Raw genomic sequence first — 27068 nt, forward strand, 5'->3', positions numbered from 1 at the left:
CTAAATGTATTCTTACCCCAAAAAAGTACACAAGGTTAGGGATATCATTTTGCCTTCTTAAATAATTACATATTGTGGCTGCGTTTTATTCAGGTGGCAGTAATAGACATAAAGATGAGTCTCCATTACAGACCGAGGTTATAGACAAACCCGAGCAGTGTAGTCCCAGGGTCCTGTAAGAGTCATGTAAGAATAGGCTGAATGAGCTTGTGGTCAAGCAGTGCTGTGAAGAGAAGCTTGGAAATGGTTTCTTGCTGTATGCTACTTCCATAATCAGAAAAGTGGTGCTTTGTGTATACTCTTCATGTGAAAACAGGAGTTCCTGTCTGCATTTTCAGTCTCAGCTCCCAACAGACCTGGAGTGGATGGTTTTTAGGAGTATTAGTTAGAACTATATTCAGTCTTCACTGTCACTGCCTAAGGTATTATCCGTTCCCATCACATCCTTTTCAAATGGACTGTATTTTTAGGTTGTTGTGCATTTGATAGTCTGTTTATTAATGTACCATTTACTCTCTGTTGGGATTGCCCAAATCAATTCCTAAGTAATATATTACATCCAAACCATATGTTATGTCTGTCTTGATAGAAAGCCAGTTTTAATCGTACATGGGATTTGTGTGTGTGTGTTTAAGTAGCAGTGTAAAGCAAGCCTAATGGGGCTAAGCTTGAAGTTTGAACATGATTGATAATCAAGTAGAGGTCTTCCAGAAACTTTCAGGTGTCACGTTTCTGTAATGAATCATTAGTATGTTACAGTATGGTGTAAAACACCATGAAGAGAAGCAGAATATGGTACAGTTCTATGAAATGGAAAGAAAAACAGGGGCCTCTTTTGAACTGTTACACTCTTGTTGGCTCAAGGCTGGGTGGGAGCACATGATACTACCTAGGATTTTTCACTGTGGAGATATGATCAGACCAAGGGCAGATTTTTGAAACTATGGATACAAACTACATTTGTGTTCATGTAAGAACAAAGTAATAGCTAAATACGTGGTCAGTTGGAAGTGTAATAATTTGATTCATGTGTCAAGCTGCACATTCAAGTAGCCAGAGATCCAGAGAAAATGCGAATGGGCAGATGCCATGGGATTTCCAGAGAAAACTGATTTTGACTAGTGGTTTGGCTAAGTGTTTGAGTGTGACTGTACTGCTTTGAAGGTTGTAATCTGAGATATCAATAAGAGAACTCTTGGTTGCATGAGTCATTATTTGAGGAGTTTAATAAATTTCTACCTATCAAGTTGGAAAGTAAAAAAAAATGTTTTCTTTCACGAAGGGCTTTAATAATGGCTATTAAAGGTGAAAGGGATTGAAGGATGTGTAAAATACCACTTTCAAAGTGTGTAAGATTTTGCTTGTGGCATGTTACAAGTGCATTTGAGGACTGTACAGTGGCAGTGGGACAGTGATGTTCACCTGCACTTCACCTCTGAGACAATGGTTGCATCACTTAGGAGCCCAGCTTTTCACTTCTTGCTTTGCTTATTTTTCCAGTAGAAGTTATTCCTTGACTTTTTGCATCAAGTAACCTAAATTTAGTTTGAAAAGGACAATTTTCCCCTCTTTGGGTTTCCAGGGAAGATTAACCTTCATAACTGTTATTCTGAATCCTAGGGTAGCTGTGGTCTCTCATGGGTAGCCAATTTTCATTTTAAATTCCATTTATATTAGCCAAGAAAGTAAACTGGCAAACCTTCAGTCTTTACATAATTTCATCTTTTCAAAGCAGATAACATTATTGTGGTTTATGTAGTATACAGAGAACACCACAAATATCTCAATTATTATTTCCGAAAGCATTAAAGTTCAACAGCACAGTGTGTTTGTAGTTTTAGCAAAATATTTCAACCATCTGCAAGAAGCTGGGAAACTGCTGGCAATGAACACTTGTTACTTTAGGATCCTCAGGAGGATTTGTAATATATTTTTATGTTGTTTTGTGTTTTTTGTTTACTTTTTAAAATGCCCTTTCCAAGGAAAAGAAGTGGTTGTTAATTTGGTCAGCTCTAAAGGTAGACCTTTGAGATTATATGTGCTGTAGACTGGCAGTTAAAGGACTGGAAAAGTCAATTGAGGCTATTCTACGTAACGGAAAGGGTTTTCCTCTCAGGGGCCTTGGAAAAACTTGCTGGAGGTGGATACTTACTACCGTAACATGATCTTTATTTTTCCCTTTTTGTTTCCTTTTTAAATGTCACATACTGAGAGAAGCCTCTTCTTTACTGATGAGTAGTGGTAAAAACAGCTTTCTGTGGAAAGAGGATTCCACCCACTTTAAAAAGAAAACCAAAAAATCGTTCCATATTTTTAACAAAACAGAGCTAAATAAGCCTTTTCTTTTCATCCTATCACTTGTAATGTCTCATTTTATTCTTCCTTGCCTGAGGTCTTTTAAAAAGGAATCAGATTACCTGTGGGCAGCTGTAAATCATTTCTGCCATCCAGGTTTAAACACCTGCTGTGTTGCATGGAGCATTTAAAGGACATTTTTCCATTCTTAGTAAAAACCTTGGTGTCTATTGAGCCACACTATGCCAGTAAGTCTAGGGTATAAATTCACCTTCATGCTGTTATTTGTGGGTGTTTTCATGATTTCACTTTACAGAGATTTCGAGTTGTCTCACCTGAAATCAGTCTCGATGGTGAAGAACCTGTGAGTACTTTTTTGGTCACATGCATTTCTCTTTACAGAGAAAAGGAAGAGGTGCAATCTGGTTTTAGAGAGGTTTCTCAACACGTGTCAGTTCGTATGTCATTCTCAGAGATAATAAAGCATTTCTGACATGTTGCCTGGCTACTCCATGGCATCCGTAACAGGGGCATCAGTGCTTGTAGTACAGTAGCTGTACTTTTTCCCCTCAGAATTTTAGTGGGATTCTTCTCCTCTGTGATTGTAGCCTCCTCAGAATAAAGTTGTGATGAATCAATGAAATAAATCCTAGCACTAATATGGGCCCATCATTTGATGATGGTAATAAAACTGTTAAAACACAAAGTCAAAAGTACTTCATTAAATACTTATGCATTTTGAAAGGAGAAGGAGAATGCACACATATTTCATGAAGTTCATGCTGTGCTTTTAATGCATTTGTAAATATGGATGATGTCAAATAACATTTACCAGAAGTAAACACATTAAAATGGTCTGGAGACTTAAAGGTCCCAAAGACCAGCTGAAGAGCTCTGTGCCTCCGTTATTGTTAACTTTTTCCTGCTTCTTGCAAAGAAAGGGGAATTCCAGCAAGCAATAAAGGTTCTGAAGTGTCAATAAACCGAAAAAGGATAGGAAAATTGATCTGAAGAGCTGTAGATTGACCTCATCATACAAACAATATAATGGAAATGCCAATATGTCATGTGATTGCTAAGGATATTAAAGGAACAAATACAGTTTGATTTTTAAAAGCCAGCAACAACAGAAAACAAGCAAAAAGAACCCAAACAAAACAAACAAAAAAACCCCAAACTCGAGTACTGAAGCAATGAGGTTGCTCAATGAAGGTAGCTGTGAAGATGTAATAGAGGTTCAGGGGGTTGCAATTTTGCTTTGCATTTCAGACACCCTGATTTAAAAAAAAAAAAAAAAAAAGGATTGTACAAAATCTGTATATACAAAAGTTAATACTTGGACAGAAGACTAATATAAAAAGGAGATGTCAGTGTAAGGTTATTAAGTGGGGTTACTTCTAGTGGCATTCTTAAAAAATCAATAGAAAGCTTAACATCGGTATAGTCATCAAAGATCTACATTTTGCAGATAACACAAAAATACTTGGTTAACAGGGGATGATAGGAAATTTTTTACAAAGTGCTTTGAATCAGCCGCTGAGCTGAGCCACTCAAGCAAAGTTTATTTTAATTCAGCTAAGTGTGAGGTCATACATCCAGGAACGAAGAATGTGGGTCCCACCTACAGAGGGGGAAGGGGCTTGTCTCCTAGAAAGCAGGGACCTTGAGAAGGATTTCAGGGTCATAGCTGACCAACAATTTAACATGACTTCGCAGCATGATGGTTGGCAAAAAGGAATAATGATTTCTTTGGGTATGCAAACAGAGAGAATGTTACCTTGCAGTGATTTTTCTTCTGTATGGATCTCTGCTTTGGCCAGGGCTAGAGCTGCATGTTCACTGATGAGATACTTTCTGTTTAGATTATGTTGTAAACAACTATAAAACCCGTTCAAGTGTCTAAGGGAAAGCCTTACTTAGAAATCTGAACTAGTCACAGCGTTTATTTTAATGAAGGCAAAGACACACCTAAGAAGGCATTTGTAATCTAGCAAAGAAAGTTATGACAAAAACCTGTGACTGAAAGGTGATGCCACATGCATTTGAAGAAGCCTGACCCAGGACTTTATAAATTCAAGAGGGATTACTGTAGGACCTAACTATATGCATTTCTGGAAAATATGCTGTAAGTAAACGAATGATTTCATATAGTGGAAGGTTAACAAATGAAATGTAATGACTGGGATATACAAGTAGGCGGACTAAGTGATGCAGTTTGTTACTGCCTCTTAGGATAATTTATTTTTACAAAAGGAGAATTTCAAGGAGCATCATTAGTATCCCAGTGTTTGTTTATAAGAGTTTCCTGTTGATAAAGTAGAGACAAATTATAACAGAGCAATATCTGTTTCTCTGTACTGGATTTTTGAAGTGGTACCAAAGCAGAGAGATAGGACAAAATCCCACAGCCAGTGGGTTAAAAAAGTACAGGATGTGGTTTGTGTCTGGGACTGGAGATACAATTTCTGAACAAGTAATACAGACATTAAGATAAAGTTTAAAATGTTACAACTTGCCAGTGGATATGTATTTATTATGTTCACAGCATAGTTCTGTGAATATAACACGCTACTGATAAACATCCAAGTCTAGGCAAAGTCACGCAATGTGAGTTGGTGCTTGAGCAGGCTGTGCTGGGAGTCTGATGCTCACTTCTGACCTGTGACTGTTTCGTGAAAGACTCTGTTTGTGTCTTGAACCTGACCATGGAAGTTTCCTACACAGCTATTTTTTCTCTGTTTTCTTTAGGTATCACTAAGCACTTAGAGATTCCCATTGGTGATTTTCAGGATTTGGTATGTGCTGCTTGTAGGGTCAGAGCTTTGCCATCTTGGCCTGTGGCTTCGGTTTCCTTTTCTTCTCCATCTCCTCTTCACTTTGGCTTTCCCAGGCTCTGAGTGCCACACTTCTGGTGCTTTTGCAGCTCTCTCCCTGGCCTCTGCAGTTGCTCCTTGCACAGTCTGATGTTTTTCCTCCGACATGCTTACTGTTGTCTGATCTGCTCTTACTTCAGCGCTGCATCCCAGACAATTTGGAAATGAACAGACCCTGGAAAAATATGTTCCAAAAGTTCATGCAGTAAGAAAATTAAAGAAAGGTTTCACTCCTTAAAATGAAACAACCTCAGCTTTGACCTAGTTTCATAGCGAAGGCGAGCATGTTTCTTGCTGTTGGTGCTGCGCGCTGTAACAAAGCTGCTTCCAAGCCTGGTGCCATCAAGCACCCAGCTTTCGAAAGCTGAGTTACCCAAGGGCAGTGGTGTTGTGCTACGTACTCCCACACTGGAGGAGGGCAGTGAAGAGCTCAAAGTGATACCTCTGTTGGCTGATGATGTTGAAAGCTGCCTCCTGGCAGGAATCTGCCGTGGTTGGTGTCAGGGGTGTTGTCAGCCCCTGCTATGCAACAGGTTGGCTTATGCCCAAGACCTGGAAAGATGCCTTTCTCCGTGGCGCTGGCTCTTGTTTTTTAATGGGTTGCTGTTTGCAGAGGACATCGTTTTGTATCACAGCCCATTACAAAAAGTGTATGGTGTGTGCTTGGTATACCATGTAAAGGATGTACAAAGGAAAGCAGTGGTTATTTCTGGGACATCTAAGGAGAGCAGCTGGGGAAGAAGAGAAACTACAGAAAAGATGAGTTTCCTGGTAATGTTACATAGTGCTCAGTGTGCTGTCGTCTCATTGAGATTAATGTCAAGTTACTTTCTACAGTGAAAAAGCAGAATCAGCAGATGAAACCACCAAGCCTCCGAATGTTGCTGAAATACAGCACAAGTTATTTCTACTCCTTGGGTGCTGGTGGCTATACCTGCCCATGCTTTCAGGTGTACTGTGAGCCGTTCACAAATGAAGTGGTTGGGAATTCACACTAAGCTGCTGTCTTTGGAATTGAAACTGGTTTTCATTGCCCGATAAAGGCAACATTTCAGCCTCTCTCCATTCTGGTATTTGTGTAGTTTTGTATTTCAGCCTGATGCACGGAACACAAAAAAAGAATCAGCTCTTGGGGTGAATCTGGTTGGCTTTGCCTCCACTAGGTAAGAGAAAGATGCTTCTGTTCCAAATAAGGATCTGGACAGATCAAGATTATTTTACAGCTTTATAGTACAAGATAATATCTAGTGCAGATAAACTTGTCTTTTTATGAGTTTTTGTTATGTCTTCCTCAAAACAGAATTTAAAAAAAAAAAGCCAGTCCCAAACCCTTAGCACCCTGCTGCTTGTGATACTTTATCCATTATAACTCCCACTGGTTATAATCTCTTTCAGACCTCTACTCAAGGATTTATGTGTATTTAGCTGGCAGGGGCTGCAGTTGGGTAGGGACTAACTCTGCCCTTTCCCAGATTTGCTGCCATCTCTTCCCTTGCCCCAAACCATGGCATATTCCAGTTATCTGTTTACAGTTGCCGCATATCATCTAGAGTAGTCCTCTGCATAGGACATTAATTTCTGTTGCCACTGAAGTGTTACATGTTGTGGGAGACAGGGCATTGAGGAAGTGCCACTGTTGGGATGAGCACTCTTGTCCCAGTGAATAATGTATTAAATAATCAAAAGTAATCCAATGCAGGCTGCAGACGTGCAAAGTAGCAATACCTACACTTAATCATATTTGGTTAAAACCTTATTCCAGTAAATGCAGTAATGCTGTTGTAAAGGGCCATTTTTTCCATTCCCCATGCATGCACCTCCAGCTTCAGAGCAGAGCTCTCGGCTTTGATCTGGGGAACTGCATGGTTTTCACTTATTTGTGGAAACATTTGCCTTGTTTGTTTTTAAAGCCAGCGGAACTCAAAGGGAAAATTTTATTTTTCCTTGGTTCCCCTGAGAAACACTCATTCATCCTGCTCCCATCCACAGGTTTAAACAATCACCCTTTGTCGTCGTGCAATATTCTCTAGCCTAGGCGTCTCTGAGAGCTGGACAAGCCGTATCCGCTGACGTGGGTGCTGGGCAGGAGGCCCTGCCTCTTCTTGAATGATCAGTGAAAGAAGGGGAAAAGCCTTCTTGCTGAAGTGAATGGCGAGCTTTGCATTCACTCATGATTTCAGATGTAAATGGACTAAAATGACTGTGAGGTTCCTGAAATATGTCCTGATTCCTTCATCTTCTTCCTTTTGGTTTTGTGTTAGTTGTGAAGAGAGGCTGGGAGCCTGAAGACAGTGAAGGGTTGTTAGTGAGGTGCTGTCTGGATGATCAGAGGAGAGTGGGAAATGAAGAGGAAAGTGGTGAGGAGGGAGATGACACAGAGGCAGGGTGTTACTGAGGTGGTCCTCAGTGTGCTGATATGTAGGTATGTGCAGGATGGGAGGCAGGGAGGCTCATGAAATATCCTTGGAGTTGTCCATAATGCTTGTGCTATGTAATGGATAAGTTTCCTTGAACTCTTCTCCTCAACTTTACTTGGTTAACAATATTAATTCTTATTAATTAATAATTTGATGAATTAGGCTGTTACAGAATAGTGATTGGGAATTTGTCATCCATAGAGATTTCATTGTTTCTAGAACAATAGGGTTCCCTTACCCTCTTCAGATATCGCAGCTCATGTGCGTACAGATTCCATAGCACAGAGGAGTAAAGAGCTCAAACTGCGGTTCCTGGTTTCAGAAGGTTTCTAGCAGGTACCTAGCATGTGAAATGTGAATTGATATTAAACGTACAAGGAGATGTCACAGAGGAGCTTTGTTCACATTTTAAAATTCATGTGGCAAAGTAGGCAGTCATGATGCTTTTACACATATTAAGTCCTGCTCTGAAGAGGATTAAACTAATAAATTCTACCTCTTCCATTTAATAATGGACGAATAGACTTGGGTCACATTGCAACACTCCCAGGGCACCACTGTGGAGCTATCCATTCTCGTGTCACTGAAAGAAGGATTTATGGTTTTGTGTGTAAAAACCTGCAGATTTCTTAAGTAAACTGTTCTCACCTCTATAATATGTCAGTGAAAGTATATGAACACCATTCTTCTCATGCACTCAGATGTATGCATGCAGGCAGGTGTTGCTCTCTTTGGAAGATTTTCAAGGACCATTTACATCAGCCCTACTCAAAAATACTGTCATTAAAATGTCAGTGATAACCTTATTTCTATCTATCGTCTACTACTAAGAATGATTCTGCTTACTTTCAGTCCTGACACAATTCTACTTTTTTTTTTTACCTTTTTTTTGTAGGATACTGGGCTTAAGTTGAGCATTTCTTTGTTCCATACACATGTTTCTTATAAAGCTGTATTGATCAAATGCTTTTAGTCACAACAGTGTTGAAAGGATCAGAACAACTTACTGTCAGGCCTTCAATTCTAGTCACCTTAAAATGAAGTGCGCATCAAAATCTTTTTCCCACTGCTATTGTCATATTTCATAGCCATCCAGGCTTTCTGTCTTCTGCCCTGACTTTTCTAGTAGATATTCAGCCACCTTGACCATCTGATATACTAGTGTTAGAACTGACAGGACATATGGACATCTGCCAGGTGGTACAGACCGATGCTTTTCTCCAACAAATCTACTGCAAATCTAGGGAATGCAGCAGGATCATCTCATTCAGCCCGTGGATGTTTGATCTATTGATAATAAGGTGACCTGCTAGATAGACATACTTTATGAGAGTATGAGATAAAAATGTGCTTTAGGACCTGGATCCAAGAAGGGGTGTGGATCCTGCCTCCATTCACATAGACCCATGTTAGATGCTTACTCCCCTTGAGAAGTGAGAGACACCTTCAAATGGGAGCAGGCATCTAAAGTCAGCCACTTTATGGGATGAACAGTGGAGAATTCTGAGGAGAGGAGTGTGTCATACATCCTAGCCCTCCTTGTGGCTCCCATGCCCTCTACAGAGCTTTTGGGATGAACCTTTTGATTACTCGGCCGTTGCCTCTTGGGATGCTCTTGGAAAGGAGCTTCTGCCCGTTTTGTCAAAACTAGATGGAGAAAATCCATCTGGAGAGCAAGGGAATGGGGGAAATGGCCGCTCTCTCCCACAGAGCAGCTCAGGAGTTTGCCTGCAGCTGCAGAGAAGCAGGTTGAACTCAGGCAAAGACCGTGGGGTACAGAGCCTTGGAGCATCCACTCACCAGCAGCTGTCAGCTATGGGGCTGTGCTGTTCCTCCAGTCTGAGCTGCCAGACACAGCAAAAGGTGTATTGACCCAGAAAGATGGGCTCTTGACCACCCTTGTGGGCTATGGTTTTGGGAGGGGGCTAGGAAGGTCAGTCCTTGACCCCAGTCAGCTCTGAGGATAGCTTGTGTGTGAGATTTTTGCATGGAAAGTTTGTTGGATGACAAACATGCATGGCTGTTTTTATCTCCGGCTAGAGGTGTACAGGAGGTAAACAAGAGAGTGAACAAGCAAATGCAGCACATGAATGCTAAAGTTAACTGTGATGTTTTGGCCAAATACCGTTCCCCCAGGTCCATGGACATGTTCAACTTTTAGCAGACGTGTTGTCATATATAATGGATCAGGAGCCAAGAGCCTTAAACTGCTCCTCCTCCTCTAACAGCTTCATACATGGAGACCCCTGTGTTTGTTTTATGCATCAGGGTTGGAGGGAAATGCTGCATAAAGGGAAACAGGTAGTTGAATTAGCTCATGTTCTGGACTCAGTGCTTTTTAAGACACTATGGAAGGAAATATCTTTAAAGCTTGGTTTTGATAAAATCTTGTATCAGAGGAATATGAAATGTGTTAACTTCAGTGGAAAAAGCAGGTATATGATAAGGTTATGCACGAAGAGTCTGGATTTAATTATTGTCTTAATTCTGCATATAATTCTCTGCTGGAATACACAAATTTTCAGAAAGTAAAATCAATACATGTTTTAATTGTTACCCCTGTTCTTCCTTCTTGGGTTCTCTTTGCCCACCTAAATTCAGGTCATCATTTCACAAATACCCACCAGCTCCCAGACTTCCTAATTATTTGTGTTTTCATACTGTCAGTATTACAGGTAGCCAGTCACACGTTATGGAGATTCGTCCAACTGGTGCCAGGAGAAAGCTGGACATCTGAGCAGTGTTTACTTCAGAGTAGAATAATGTGATTTTTATATAGTTGGGGAATTTTATTTATTTTTCATCTAAAATACCCAAAGAAAGGCTGAAAGTGAACTGTAAAAGAGAGAAAGGGAATAGGTGGTAAAAAATAAAACTCATAACATTAGGTCCACTAAAAGGCCCAACATTCAAATGTATGAATAGGATGTGAAACTATATTGTCATAATGCATTTTAGTACTCAGCTTGAAAATCAAGGTCTGAGCTTAAGAGTACCTAATATCTTATTTGAGGGCATGGAGTGACTTTTCTTACTGATTACCGTGAAAGGATTATCAGCAATACATTACTGCTAGGCCTTTGTAACCTTTGACATGGTTATTGATCACAATCTCTCCCATGCCGGCATCAGTAATGCATTTAGCACTACCCAACTGATAGCAGGAAGGCAGATGTGCAGGGATGGTGAAGGCTTATTTAAACTCAGAGTGCAACTTGTACCCAGCTGCTGTTGGGACTTGCAGCTCCCCCCTCACTGTCTCAGGGTGTCACCTCAGTTCATTTCTCCAGGATTTGCCTTTTTTTTCCCCCCCACATCTTTCCTGTTATCAGTACTTGTAAAGAGGGCTTGCTGACCTGATGGAAACAGTTGCGTGCTGGAGTAATGTTTTTTGGAAGAGGACAAAGGAAGCACTCCCATACTTTCAAATGCTAACCCTAAATAACACTCGAGGGTGTCACACCCTGCAAGTCCTTTGCTCTTCCCCCACCCCTCTCCAAACTTTGGGATTATTCAGAGGCCTTGTAATGTTTGAAGTTTAGCAACAAAGACTGTTTGCCTACTTGTTGAATTGTAGCTCCCACAAGATCTTAAAAGAAAACAGAAGCATGTATTATTGAAACATCAGGCCTCTGATCGCCTTCATCTGCTATTAATTTGACAAAAAAATCACCAATAATGTTGTAAATGAGCTTTTACCAACCAAGTAAACTTATACTTCAGCCTCTTCTCCAGAAAAGTTTGCAGTTAGGTTTTGACTACAGTAATTCTGAAAAAAACAGCTTGTGTGCAGAATGGAAACTAGATATTTTGTAGACAATTTTGGCATCACTGTGTTTTGTCTGCCTTTGCAGTGGGGAGATACCAATGCTAAAATTGTGCCAAACTGAAATAAATTATTACAAGTCCTAGAACGTCTTTATCAAAGTAAACGCAGGACAGAGGAAGGCTCTTGTGAGGACTGAGGTGGTTATTCTTTTGCACAGGATTGGTAGAAGGCTGAAAGTATTAACTTGCACTGGGAACTGACATCAAGGGATCTAAACTTGGACTCAAAAAGCATTGCAAGGAGCAGAACAAGGAAGTTGCTCCTTACTAATTTTCATGTACAAGAATGAGATGTACACATTCATTCATTTGAAATGAATGGAAATCTGTCTTCCAGTTTAAAGCCAATTTTTCTAATTGATATTTTCATTGAATTGCATGGCACTTCAGCCTTGCATCCTGAATGACTGAGTTTAGAGAGGAAGAGTGAGATGATAGGAAAAGGTAATTAATTTTAAAGTCAAGCACTGTCATCGTATTGATTCATAAGCCATAGTGTATGTTTATTAAGACCTAGAGCTGATATTTGATTTGTTAAGTTGTGGAAGTAGTGGCCTTTAGATCTGAAGGCTGGTGGACATTTGAGTCATTTTTTTATGTCACTGAATAGGGATCCATTTATCTCTTGGCATTGAGTTGAGGACTTGTGGTAGTGACTTGTGAGCTGATTAAAGTGTTTTGCTGGATTAGCATTAGTGTGATGGCTATGTAAATTTTGCAGCATTAATATGTTATCTATTAAATTGGGATTGTCCAATTTATTTTGTGTGTTTTACGGCTGTAAAAATTCCTATAGTCTATTATTAGTGCTTGTTTAAAACTTGAAATAAATATGTTTAGACTAAAAGTTTCATGTTGAGTGTTTTAAAAGCCAGGTTCTTGAATTCACTGTTAGTCATCAAGCTAAACAGAGCTTGATTCTCAAAAGTACTGAAAAGCTGTACTGAATTCAGTAAAAGCTCTGGAATCTGTGCATGGGTTGATGTCCTCAGGATCAAGTTGGAGGGAGTAGAAAAAAGGCCTGACAGATCAGAGAACTTTCCCACAGAGAAAGAGGAAACTCCAGAAGGATCTGAACAAGGATGAAAGCAAGGAGCAGCCATAGAAGTCACCCTGATGGTTACATGTATCTCTTAAATTGATTATGTTGAAAATTACTTCATATTCATTGCTTTGAAGGACCACGTTTCATCCTTTATTTCTGCAGGACTCTTGCTGTAGATTGTGGGGATTATTTACATCTCAATTTATTTCTCAGCCCATTGGCCATGATTAAAAATGGAATTCATCAATCTCCAGAGCCCCTGCTAGAGACTTTCACCTTGTAGAAGAAAGGGATTAGATGTGATGATTTATTGGTCTCATATACAGTCCCTTGACTGTTCTGTGGCGCTGAGCCGAAGGAAAGCTGAAATGATATCCAGTCTTCTCTGGCAACCACTCACACCATGAGCAGAGTAAATCCTGTCCCTTGACTAAAACCCTGTCTTGTTCCATCCAAATTTGCCTCAGTTCCTGATGTGTGTGGGCTCTTGGTAGCACAAAGTTAAGGTTGGAGAAGGCAGTGGCAGCCAGCCAAGGCAGCGTGCCTTTAGGATGTTGGAATCTGTGCCTGTGTTGTCATGATGTCCCTTAGACTGTGACTATGAAAAGCACAGAAAATGATTTGTTACAGTCATCGCACTCTATCTTTGAGAAGGAGTTGGAAATGATGTTCAGAATCACAGCTTTAACATTTGATCATTGTTCTGTGATTACTTTTCAGATTTTTAGGACTTTTTGGTACTAAAGCCAAACAGAAATGCAGTCTTGAATCTGGCAGGGGCTTTGCTTGCTTGCTTTCCTCTCCCCTGCTAGGCTGGAAAACAAAAAGGAAGAAATATGTGGCCATGCCCAGCTTCTACCACAGCATTTAAAAAATGTGTGTTTCTTTGAGGTGATTGTTCTGGGAGAGGAGATGGCAAGCCTGCTCTTTGTTAGGGTGAGCTTGCAAGACCATGGTATCTTTTGAAACATCTCAAAATGTCTTATTGCTTTCTTAGATGCTCTTAAAAGTGTGCTCTTTTTGGACTCTGAGTTCTTTCTCTTTGCTAGATACTAGTGAGGCATAATCCCGTAATACCCTTGATGAAAACCCAGCTTACTCCTCCCAAAACACCTTGGTTTTTTTTCAGCTCAAAGTGGTGGTGTGCAACGTACCTCACAGGAAAAGATGAAAGATTCTGACAAAGGGAGTCAGCTAGCTAGGGCTGTTTCAATTGCAGGAAGAGATACTGGTGGAAGGGTGGTTTACTGGGACTGAACTGTATGTATTTCTGCAGAAGCCTTATTGCAAAAGTTTCTTATCTCCAGAATGAAAACTGATCTGAAAGAGAGAGGGGGGGGAAAAAACCCACAACCCTGCAGAAACTGCCAGTGAGAACAAGAAAACTACATAGGATAGCTGATGATTTGTGGGAAATCAAGTCCCCAGTCTAATTCAGGCACAGTGAAAACTGCCAGCAGTTTAGTGACATCCAGTCAGTACAGATGGATATGTATTGCTGTTACTCACTGAGGCCTTATTACACGGTTGTTTCTGTTGATAATGCGAACTCCTTGAATATTACATTTATTTTTATGTCCTCCAGACATTTTTTCCTTTAATGAAGCTGTGCTCTCTGTATGCTATGATTTGCATGGATGCTTTTTCTTGATGAAGAAGTGTCTTTAACCTTTCACACTTACTCAGCATAGCAGTGTCATAGTGAAAAACAGTAAATACATGTAAAAGCCACTTGTGGAAATTATTTCCCTTGGCAAATCCACTTCATTAGGGCCATGTGACTGATATTAAAATCAACACAGTTTCCTTGACCTGAAGGATTTTTCAGTCTATCTCGAACCCAGTTGTCATTGCATCTTTTGACTTCCTTTTAGAAATCAGGAATACTTAAAAGCAATCTATGGGCTGTGTCGTCAGTATATGATTCAACCACTGGAAGCGGTATGTTTGGGTAGACTGAAAGGGAAAGAAACTGGGTGTATTTCTAACCTAAAATGGTACTTCTCCAGGTTGCACTTTGGCAAATATTCATTATTCTCTTTACGTGCTTGCATCCCAGACTGTCTGTGGTGTACCTGCAAGGCAGGACTGTCTTGTCTCTTTCTTACTGAGGACAAATCCCACAGACTGTCTCCTTCATGTTGGTAGGATTGTGAACAGAAGGGACTGAACATGTGGCAAAATTAATAACTGGGTAGCATTCATACTTTCATCCTTAATTAAAGACAAGTGGGTATGTGAAACATATTTCCCCAGGGCTGTGGTGAGGCAATATCCACACATGTAATTAATCTAGCTGCTGGAAGTCACAGTTTCACCACTAAAATGAAGCAGAAAGAGACACCAGCGAATAATATGAGCACGCTCCAGCATTCATTGAAGTCAATGGGAAGCTTGTCTTTGGACTTCAAAGGGCATTGGACTGAACCGTACAAGATCATATTAAAACACTTAGAAGTCATTAAGCACTTATTCTTGCTACACTGAAGTAATAGAGCTGAAAAAACTATAGGTGGATTTTAATTTAATCCACTGCCTACACTTTTAATTGTTCCATGTTTACACAGTTGGTTGCATACAGTTGGATTAGGTGGCAATTTGCCTGATGATTTATTGTGTTTCACTGTTGCTGCACGGTATGCTTTTTATAGTCTTGTTTCTGTGTATACATAGTTGTCTTGTATGCTGATACAATCCTCACTTAAGTTACTACACATGATTTTCTGTGAGAGAAAAGCTAGCGGCCGCTGTGAGTTGTAGTTTTGTTATTTAGAAATTTCAGTATGGTACAACTTCTGCCCTGAGGGTGGGACTGTAGAAGGGGCTGAAGATGTCAGCATCTCTTCCCCTAAGGGAATTAGCAGCACCCTAGAGGGTACATAATCCTTTTTATGGGATGGGGAAGGGGTTACAGAGCTGCTCTGCCATCACCAGTGCCACGGTGTCTGGCATTGATCTCTGTCCATGACTGAGAAAGCATAAACTGCTCCAAGCAATGCACGGTCGAAACTTTGGGTGCTCTGGGCCGCTGTTGGGCACTGGTAGACTTCGTAACAAGGGAGGAATTCAGGGCCTAGCTGGAGGCATCAGAGTGCGAGAGGATAAATGTCATCAAACCAGGTTTCTGCTGTTCTTCACCTGGCTGATGATTTGGAAATTTGGTTGGCCACTAATTTTTGTTTGGTTACAGAAATCTATGACTTATCAACATATTAGAGAGAACAAATGGTTGTCTTGGAACAGATTAAACAGGGTGCTTGGGAAGCCAGATCGTGCCCCAGTTTCCCACATTTAAATGGCATTGCATCTCAATTGCTTGGTGTGCTTGGTGTGGTTGGCAGGCCGTGTTCAGAGAAGCCCACTAACTGATGCAAGGTGAAGTTGAGAGTTGGGCATTTGAAGATTTATTGTGCTTACTTATGGTATTTATTTATTGCCTCAGTTTCATCTGTGCTGAATTCATGCTAAGTTTTCAAGTAGCTAAAATTTAAGAGGAATGTTTACTTATGAAACAGTAGAGCATTTGCCACTTCTCTTTTGTGATAAATTGGATTTTGGAAGACAGGACTAAGCAGAGCACAATGAGCATTTTGTCCTCACAGAGCAAACTGGCTTTAGGCATCACATATTGTGACAAACAGTGTGAGTTTTGTGGCTCGGGCTCCAACAACAAGAAAAGACAATCAATAATAAGGATTAATCCCATTAGACAAATAATGTGGCACCATTGAGTACATCTGGTATGAATCCTAGATTATAGCTAATAAAGACACTGAAAAACTTCCTTCCTTTACCTAGTGAAAGTGTTACTGTGCTGGGGGGGGGTCGAGCTATGAGTTTTCATTTCAGAACCATGCTGGAAGATTGCATTTCTTGCCCCTGCATGTCAGTAACCTTGTTTTATAGCAACATTGGTGTCTTTACGCTTTCATTTATTTAACTGATACTGCAAAACAACAGGGCAAGATGGAGTTTTCTTTTCAGGAGTGGAGCACACTAGTCGTAACCTCAGTCGAAGTCTAGGATTAGAAACTCCTGAGATGGTGATTTGCTCTTTGCTTCCACACTGTGAAAGACTAATGAAAACACAACCTAACTTCTTTTATTTTTTTAATAAAATGTCTTGGTTTTATTGAAAAACACTCGATCTATAGGTTTGCCAGATACACCACTGCTTCTGTGGAACCAAGAGTAGGTCACAAAAGAATTATCATTTTGGGGGGGTTTTTTGTTTGTTTTAAATCTTCTGGCTTGTCTTGGTATAATGTGCTTAATCCTGTTTGGCACAGAAGCAAAATAAAGGAACTAGAGGAGCCTGCTTCCTGTCTGCAGTGTTGAATATAAAATTCTGCTTTAATTGGATGAATAATCATTGTATATAAAAATCTTCTTGCCTGCATGCATAGGTAAAATATCTGTTTCTTTTCACAGAAAAGGGTCAAAGATGTCATATCTCCTATTGTATTTGAAGCTGCTTACAGCCTTGGGGAACACGTGATAGAAAGAGGAAAGGAAGACAAGGAACTACCTGCTCTCAAGCCCATTCTCCGCTGGAAGAAAGGACAAAAGATAGCGCAGAGGAATCAGGTCAGATTTGGACTATGTTATTTCCCTGGAAGTCCTGAGACTGACAGCAGAACTGGACATAAAACGGGATTGCCAAGCTCTGGGTCATTTGCACACAGTCACCCTTTTGTACAGGCCTTGCTGTTGCTGACATCACATCAGTGCTTCTCCGTGACATAGTAAATACTTCTGCTGACCAGGTTGGGCAGTGCAAGGTGCGGTTGCTTTTTTGTTTCAGGAGTGTTCGTGCTGGGAAGAAGGAGACTGAATAAGGGAAAGGACAAGAAAGGTCCTGCTCCTTCTGGTTCTTCCATTTCTGTAGAGGCTTCTTGTGGAAGGCTTGGTCCTGATCTTCTTTCCAGGTTGAGCCTTTGATAGCGCCAGAGGGACAGGGCTGGTTCCAGGAGGGGACACAGGAACTTGACCCTCTCTGTGAGGGGGACAGAATAAAGAAAAATTTGCCTGGCCCAACTGCCCTCTTTTTTTGGGGACTCATCATGTCCAGTCATTCAGCAAGGGAAACCCACGCCATACTAAAATAGGATGGTTTTGTTTCAGAGAAATTAAAGCATAGGTGCAGCTGTTTGCTTCTTAGGATCTTGTTTCTCTCCATTGCAATGCAGAAAACCCTTTTGTCTTTAATTCTGGTGAGAGCATGAGAATTCCCTTAATTTTGAAATGCAGTGTAGATATATATATATATATATTTTTTTTTTTTTTTTTGGGCCTTTTCCTTCTGAATTGTTCCCTAAGGAACTAAAGTGTATGTGATTATCCTGCCGCTCTTGTCTGTCTTAACCTCACTGGTATCTTTGGCAAATGTTGGCCAATTTTGTCAGGATTTGATAGGAGTGATCAAGACGATGCTTATGAAGGTATTAAACACCTTCAGGGTTCGTGCAGCAGACAGTCATGTTGAGGAGAGAGAGACCCTGTTAGTGACCTTTGGAAAGACTCCAGTATGAGTGCGATCCTTGTAGGTACAGGACAGTCTGCCAAAGAAGGAGCTTGCAGAACAATTCAGCCTCCCACTGTGCCAGCAGCAGAGCATCTGACTGGGAAGCTTGAGGCTCCACAAGGAAATCAGACTACTTATGTGGCTTGAAAAACTTCTTGTGTGTCAGAATTGCAGGATAATTTAGGCTGGAATGGACCTTTGTAGATCAAGTTCCTTGCTCAAAGCAGAGCCAACTTGAAAGTTAGATCAAGTTGCTCAGGGTTGCATCCAGTCAAGTTTATTTTCCAAAGTATGCTTACAGAGTTATGGGCTGGCACTGCTTGTGAAAAGGAAACCTTTTTTTTAATTTAAAGAAAAAAAAAAGCTGTAAAAAGTCTGTCTGGAGCCTGAGGCTTTTAGCAATGAATTGTTAGATCTGGTTTTTAACCCTGGGAAGATCATGTCTATTAAGTGATGCTTGAATCATCGTCATCTATAACATTGCTTTCTGATGCTGCTCGTGAGGATATGTTGTTATGCTGAAATTGCAGGTCCATGAATACTGCTAAAAAAAACCCCAAAAAACAACCAAACAAAAAACAACAAACAAACAAAACCACAAAAAAAAACCCACACCAAAAAACAAACAACAACCAACCAAACAAAATTAAAATGCTTAAAGAGATTTGCTTCGTTATATACTTAAGTGTTTTGAACTGTTTTTGACTATAATCTTTGTACTTAGACACGAGTATTTATTCAATTATGCTTTATTTTTATAAATGTATGAATGAAAGATGCATCTAAGAATTACTTATTTTCATGAAGAAGGATTATATGCCTGTTATGTATCTGAATGTTGTATTGTTGCAACGATGTGATGGGAATTTGTGGAGAGCTTTGGAAGTTGAGCATTATGCTGAAAACCTAAGTGTTACATGAACGAAACTGCTTGGTTGCTTTACCACTGTGTTTAAACTCAAAGGTCACATGTTGCTCTGCAGGCATAGTTTTGATATTTTAATGTACCTAAATGCTGAGGTTATAGAGCAGAAATACAAATATGTTGGGGTTTTCCCCGAGTTGTTTTCTTGTGTAATTTGGATGAAAGAGAGCCGGTTTAACAATGCCTTTCCATTTGCTTTCCAGATGTTGTTCACTTAGCCTAGTAAGAAATGGATTTTGACGTGGGGTGTGCCTGCAAGTGTGCTTTCAGCTAAGGAAGTGGGAAGAGCTTCGGAGTCAGTGTGACAGTTGCGGTGACAAAGCCCTGACAGAGTAGCCTTGAGGCATGGTGGTGGTGTACTCAAAGTCCAATATTTTTTTTTCATGGGAAAATCAGGGCATAGTGTTCTCTTTCCGGATTCTTGTTATCTTGCAAGTAGAAATTATTCTAAATGACCAAAAGGAATAGTAGGAAGCAAAGTTCATATAATGAAATATTTACATTCTCAAAGAATCTAAGGATTAGGGAGGGACCTGACATTTTGGAAGTTCAATTCAAGACAGATTTAGTGGGATTTGTTTTCAGAAGATAGAGCACGGGTGAGGGCAAGTGGACAAGCTTAGCGTTAGTGGCAGTACTGGAGTCTTTAAATATAGCTAGTTGTGTGTGGTTTCTCCTATTGGTCCAGTGAGAAATGTTGCATCTGTTGCTTTGAGGCACCATTACAATACTGTTAAGAGGCTGACACTTTTCTGAAAAGCCCAGGTGGCTCATTTTTGTGAATTAATGTGGGAGATGAAGCTGTAAGTAGCTGAATAGCTGAAGAAAGGGGAGGGAGTCTTCTGTCTTTCAAGATCCTACTGGAGGACTGCTAGGCCTACTTGGAAAGTCCATCATCTTGCAAATATGTGGGCTTTATAGTCACCTAGATAGGATCTTATTTAAACTTAAGTGATGTTAAAGCTGAAGTGATCACTTTCACTGGGATTTCAGTTTGTTTCCCATGAACCTGATGTTTCCTGCATGCTTGTGTGACTTCCCAACAAGAGGGTACAGCCCTATGGCTCACAAACAAGGAGGTAGGAAAGCCATCAAGAGTCCACTTGACTTGAGAATTGAAGATTATATTGACCAGATGAAGTTCTTCATGGTGCTTTGCTCTAGTCCATTAAGGAGTCAGCCTGGAAATGCTGTTCATGGACACCCACCACCAGAAGTGACATCTCTCTAATGTCGTAATTAGAGAAAAGGATCTTGTTGGATATTCGTCCTTTAAATCATTATTACATTGTAAGTAAGAGAACAGTCTGGTCTTCTACTACTCACTTAGACCAAAGTAGAGCTATAGTATTAAAGGAGTACATGGATGTGGGATATCATGTTAGTTTGATGGTTGGACTTGATCTTAAAGGTCTTTTCCAACCTAAACAATTCTATGATTCTGTGCTTTTATTTATTGGTCATCTTTATTTTAAAATAATGCAGTCTTTACTGTAAGGCAGTGCAAAATGCTGATATTTAAAACTAAAACAAAACCAAACCTGGATTGTTCAGTGAAGAAGCCTGTTTCTATTCCTAAGTGAACTGTGCTTGAAACAATCAAAATTTGAACGTCTGAGTGATTTGAAGAAAAGGATCTTAATTGAGATTTCCTGATGAAAAACCACACAATTTTGAGACTTTATTTTTTTTAAGCAAAGAGGCTCTGATACTTCAAAATGAAGTACTAATGTAATTAAACTGGCCTGAGGGACTATTTGGCCCAGGATACAGAAACAGTTGATTTCTCATGGACTTAACTATTTTGTTGGTTCTTGTATATGCTTAACAGAAATGACAGTTGCTATAGTTTGGCGTAATTTTTTGTGGTAGCAAAAGCAAATACTTAATGAGTATGTGTCTATTGATAGATGCCTTGGCAGCTTGTAAAATTGTTGGGTGGAAAATGGTTGTGTGGAGGAGATTACAGCTTTCCAAGTTATAAGTGGCTAGTCAGCTCAATTTTGCTCAAACAGAAGATCTCTGGGTCAAGATTGGGTGGGGGAAAAAAGATTCTACTTTGAGTGCGTATTACAAACTTTAAAGCTTCCCACCCTAAGGATGACTTTCCATTAGCTTCTTTTTTGCTTCCCAAATACAGTTGCTACCTCCATCCTCTGGAAAAAACTAATAAGTCTTCTTACTTCAGGGAAATTAATGAGTATTTAGAACTTGGTTTGGCTTAGTTCGTTGTAAGTGGTTTGTACTATAACATTTATTTTTGTATACCCACTGTATAAATACATGTCAACCAAGGAGGAGAAAGATCTCCTGCCAAATACAGCCCGGATTTGTTCCTAGTACTATCCAGTAATGTATCTTAGAGTTCAAAATGTGGTATGCTAGAATTCTGCCTGTTCTAAATACTGTAATAAAATCACCTGCTGTTATGTGGATGGAGACACCATTTTGTTATAGGAAAATATTCTCAGGAGATTTAATTGCGTCAGTGTTTTCAGGACTTCGTGAATGGTCTGCTATAAAACTACTTGCAAGTTATAAGAAGAGACAGAAAATGTTTAGAACGTTCTGTTCCCAGCTGTGCTACTGACTTGCAGTGAGGATTTGGGTACAGTGCTGTACCTCTGGGTGCCTGAGGCTGCACGTCTCTGGGATAAACTTCATGTTTCTAAAGCAGAGAACTACTTTTAAAAATACTTGTGTTTGAAAAGCTAGTGAAGTATTTGCACATAAATTTGCTTAGTTGGCAGGTATGAGCGGGTATGGGGGATTTTTATGGAACTGAATTATGAACAACCTTTAGTGATTTTTGGTTTGCTGCATGAATAATGCCATTATTTCTTTTAAAGCATGCACACACCCCACCAGAGTCATACTGAGGACAAAGCAATGACAGATCTGGGCAGGCTGAAATATGGTTGTCCATACACACAGCATGGTCCAGGTTTGTCAGTGGTGCATTCTCCGGAGCAGAGATCCCTGTGTGCCTGCTTGAGTCAGGTCATGTCTCTGTCAGCAAACTGAGCTATGCTCACCATATTTTTAGGCATTGGAGTGACATCTTAATCCTGTTAAGCTGCTGGAATGGCTCTTGGCATGGTTTTAACCTGTGCCAGCTACTGTAAACCATTCCCAGGCATGGGTCAGGAGTTAGGATGCTTGTGTCTTGGAAGCCAGGGCAGTTTAATTTACTGGCGCAGCTGAAGCCTCACTACCTTTGTATACCTGTCAGTAGCTGGGTAGGTGGAAAGTTCAAAGGTTAATTGACTTATACCCAGTTACATAGGAAGTCTTTGGGAGATTGCAGGAGTCAGCTTAATTGCCATGTTCCAGCTGAAATGTGTTGCTACTGAAGCCTTTCTTCCTTGGGCAGGGCAAGCTCCCAAATTATCTTCTGCATTTACTCTTGCAGAGATCCACCATGTGCCACTTTTCCTGCTTAATTGCCAATGTTTTCTCTTCAGTTGGAGTGGGATTGCTGGAAGTGATGATTTCCACTCCTCCCTCTGCCATCCCTTTGGTGGTGTCTGTCTTCTGCTTTAGACAGGTTTGGTCAGAGTCAGTGCTGAACTGGCAGGGACTGGGTGCTGTTCGTGCCAGGGCATTTGGAAAGGACCCACCCTGAGCATGTACTGGATTAGGCTGGGTTACATTTGCCTGCTTTTTCATATTTTTTTTTTGCTTTGTTTTGTTGAATGGCAATAAAGACGAAAGATTTACAACTCTGGAAGAAATTCAGAATTGAAAAAGAACAGCAGGTGCCCAGATGTACTGTACCTCTGAAATGCTTATAATTAGCAAACTTGCTGAGGTAAGAATGAGTGGAAATCAGTGCCTCTGACGGTATGCATGTTTCTATATGCTTGTTCTTAAGCAATGACAGGCTAGGCCAGTTATTGTCCAACTGCTTCATATTCCTGTTTAAGAGTAGAGTAAAAACAATATAAGTGAGAATGTGTAAGACATGGCTTAATCCCCAGGTTTAGGTCTCATGGTCTTCCTAAAGAACAATAGCCAATATAATATGCTAATATACACAGAGATATATAGACGTTCATCTGTTGGCTGTGCATATGTGCCAGGGGAGCATCAGACTACAGCTTGATCCTGTCTTAGGTGGGAGGACGTGAACTGTCTGATTTAGTTTAAAGGTTCTTCAAATAAATAAATAGAGGGAGATGATCACATAGGCATTTGCAAACTGAACCCTAACTTAAATATCCAATTGGGTAATTTCTGCAGTTCAGCATAACAGCATGCATTTCATTTCCAAAGCACTCTGTGGATGGAGAATTGTAAGTGTTAGAAAGAGGGAGTTCTTGCTTATGTGTGGAGCTATAAAAGAAAATTGTAATATACTCAAAAAAACAGAGGCAGGTGACAGCCTTCAGGAAGCCAGGCTTCATTAGCTCTGATCAGCAGTTATGTGAAGGATTAGTAGAGCTTAACTGGAATACCTAATACCTTGAGAGGAGATAATATGATAGTATTAGTTCATTCAGTTCAGAGTACCTCTGCCACGAAATCCTTGTCCATTCAGACTAGCATTCATACATACAAACCCACAGATAGATGATAGGAGAGGACTTTCACATATCCTTGGGGGGTCTAAATGAGTTAAAGGTAGACATAAATTATGTATGTGATGCTTTGAAGATTTTTTTTTTCCTTTCTAACTGACAAAACAGCTGTCACATCTGTTTTTCATTTCTAGTTGTTAATATGCTTTTATAATTCCAATTACACAATCGTGTGATGAGTAACAAAGGTTTTGACTCCTATGTTAAAATGTTTAGGTATGAAAGCATCATGAGTAAAAAAGATTCGTCTTACACGGTTCCAATTTAAGTAGTAGAAATAAGAAGGTTTAGAGTAGAAAATGTTCTCGAATATCATTAAAGAACCCTCCTGAGATTTTATAATTGAATTATTCTGTAGTCATCCAAAATAAATGGAAGATCATTTAAGACAAGACAGGAAAATATATTGAGAAACATGCTGCAGAAATCAATCCTATAATGGTATAGGGAGACGGGACAATTAACCCCATAGGTCCTTCCCATCTATTGTTCTATGAATTTATAAGGTCTGAAGTCTTGTAAAATGAGAACACTATTTGGATCATTTGAACTGTTAATGATTCAAAAAAGAAAAAATTGCCTCAGCCTGAAAAATGAGTTAGTCAGACTAGAAATCTAATAAAGCTCTGAAGGGCTGGGGATATATTTCTGTTGCCACCAATTGTAATTCTTCACCCCAGGAGAACATGAGGACAAAGATTGCATTGTTAAACCCGCTTACTGCTGTGAGGAATAACTAATACATATGTTTATTAATTTATGCTTGCCTTCAATAGCTAGCAGGTTTCTTGCCTGAAGCTGATTTCATTTGGGAGTTGTGTTCCTCTTATGTTCAAATGTTCTCTCTGCTTTTTAGCTTGGTGCTCCAGCCTGGTTTTTAACACTTACTGAAAGCAGGTTGCAGCTGAAATAGGGGAGAAGTGATTGAGTTTGGCCTTAGATGGCTTGACAAGTGGCAATGTGCTAGTCATGAGCTGTAGGACCAGAGTCTTCCACCTCAGTAAAGTGGATGAATTCCTCTGTGGCCTTCCCCAGCTGGAGGAGTTTGACTTGTGTGGTTGTACCCCTACTAGTGTAGCAGAATAATTATTACTGGCCAATTTCTGTTTTCTTATACTAATGCACTGTAAATGAACATCTGTTTCCTTTGCATGAAGACATGCTCTGATGAAGTCTACATGGAGCTGAGGGAGCTTGCTAGCTAACCTTGGTCCCCTGCACCATGCAGTACTGGCACGGCCCTTTGGTTTCACAGTAGGATTCTGTTGAATTATCGTTCCCTTGGTATTTCTGCTTCTGTCATGTGTTCAGTCCGCCACTCACTAGGGGTATTGTGGAAATCATGCATTCTTATTTTAGCCAGCACATCTGATGAAATCCTGGAAAGTTTTCCACAACAGTAATTGCTTTTCTAGTGGGAATTTAAATCGACCATTTTGCACTTGGCCTCAGCTGGATACATGAATGGACCATTTCCATGAGTACTGTAGTGAAGCACAGGATGTCTGAGGAGAGTCAGTCACTATTTCTTTTTTTGTGATCAATAGATCTGTAGGTAATAGCTTTATTTTGCAGGCAATTTGAAAATTTAAATACAAAATAAATAAAGGTCTAAAATCAAGCTCCTGTATTACATTTAGGCACATGAATATCTAAGTTGTTTGATTTGTAAAGCTATAAACCAGGAAATATTTCATAGAAAAGGCAGTGAGATTTGCTTACAGCTCAGTACTTTTGAAAATTGGATCACATCGTGGTCCCTAAATAAGGACCCAGGAACCTAACTTCACCAGATAACATGGTCATAGCCATACGGCATCAAGATCTAAAAACTAATAAAGACTAAAAAGTAATAAAAACTAAAAAGTAAAGAATTATTAGAGTAACAAACCTATCCTCAATCCTTTAAATAGAATTGCTTTTGTGTTATTACCATGATCTAATTGCTAAGTCATCCCTGTACATACCATAGGGTATGGTGACAATTTACAGCAAATCCATGTAGAGGTTGGAACACTGTATTCTTAACCCAGATTATTTTGCATAACCCAGGTTATCCTGCTGAAGCACATGGCACAGTTTATGAAGTTAAAGGGATGGATCCTCAGTTACTGAAGGCCAGCTCTGCTACCTCCTAACTGGTGCTATCTGAACCTTTTGTAGACTGATGTGTGAGGAAGTGTTTAAAGGCCTGATCCAGAGTAAATCGCTGTTCTCTTATCCAGACCATGAACTGACATGTTTTCAAGGGTTCTTTTGAGAATCCAATTTCTTCCCTTTCTCTTCAAGCATTGTCCTTCAGCTGTTGCTTTCCCTTTTCTGTGAAAGGATGGGCACAACTCTTACTGGTACACACTACTGGCAACTTGAAGTCTTGATTTTACGTTTTGGCTACAACCTGAAATTTCCATGTACTTCCCTGAATTTTGAGATGTTGAATGTCTTGAAATACTTTTTTTTTTTCTTTGTTTATTGGGTGTTTTCCAGTATATTCTGTGGGCAGGAGTGCCATAAACACAGATATCTTCAGTTTTCTCTCTTTCTCATTCTCTTCCCTATTCTCAGAAACATACATGCCTTTAATTTTAGATGGGCATTGAAAGTAAGTAAAGCGATTTAATGAGCCAGGTTTGAAATCCTAGATGACCTTCCCCTGAGTGGAGAACTCTGGCCATTAGGCAGAAACCAGATTCATTGTTGCTGATTTTTAGCTCCTATCAGCATTCCTTAGCAGTCTAACATCAGCAGGAAGGAAAGGGACAATATCTTCAAACCCAGTAGCCTTGTGCTTAGGATGCTTTAGACTGCAGGAACTAGGGATTCATCATCCTTCTACATCCCAAGGTGGAGGATTGCATATTTTTACTCCTGGCCTTTACTACAAAATGTAGAATTCAGTCCACTCTTCAAGAGGCAAGAGTGGGTGCAGAGGTACTTGCTTTGAGGCCCTGATCTGAATGCCTGTCTAGACAGATCCTTTTACTTGTCAGCTGGCTCTAGGTCTCTCCTTACTGTACATTTAATTGTGTACAGATGTGAATATTCACTCTTTATAATGAGTATATCTTAATGCAGGCTTTTTACTTACCCTCTGGAGGACATGGACATCATCCATCTCTGGTAGCCTTTCAGGATATATCTGCCATTATTCCTTGACCTCCCAAGAAGCATCATCTTTTCCACCCAGAAAAGGTGCCACGCAGAATTTAAGGAAATTGTGTTTATCTGGGAAGTTGGGTGACCTGCTAGGAACAGCTATGGAGCAATTCCCTATTTTTGCTGGGATCTGTGCAGCAGGGGAGAGCACAGAGTGGAGTCGCAGACCCTGGAAATACATGATTTGCTCTGTGCATTGCTGTAGATCTGGTGATTGCAGGAAGTCTGAAAGACTCACTGTGCATGTGCTTTACATTAGCATTGTGCTTGTACAGTAAAGCATTGATGTTATCCTGTCCTGCCAGTGAGCACACAAATACCTGTTTCTCTCCTGGAAATGCCAGACAGAAATGCGGTGTCCTTGAGATAAGAAATGCAGCTGTATTTCTAATTCAGGACAAATTTTGCCCCCTGGGTTTAAATTT

General features: G+C 40.1%; 1 protein-coding gene across 1 annotated transcript in view; it reads left to right on the plus strand.

Moving 5' to 3' along the window:
• The window catches only part of ITGA9 (integrin subunit alpha 9), a 227671-nt gene that overhangs the window by 99123 nt on the left and 101480 nt on the right, over window positions 1-27068 (plus strand). The window contains exon 16 of the mRNA XM_065052058.1: window positions 16890-17045. Within this exon, the coding sequence (XP_064908130.1) occupies window positions 16890-17045 (156 nt within the window). The remainder of the gene's footprint in view (window positions 1-16889; window positions 17046-27068) is intronic.

Source organism: Columba livia, chromosome 2, assembly GCF_036013475.1.
Source record: "Columba livia isolate bColLiv1 breed racing homer chromosome 2, bColLiv1.pat.W.v2, whole genome shotgun sequence".
Lineage (NCBI taxonomy): Eukaryota > Metazoa > Chordata > Aves > Columbiformes > Columbidae > Columba > Columba livia.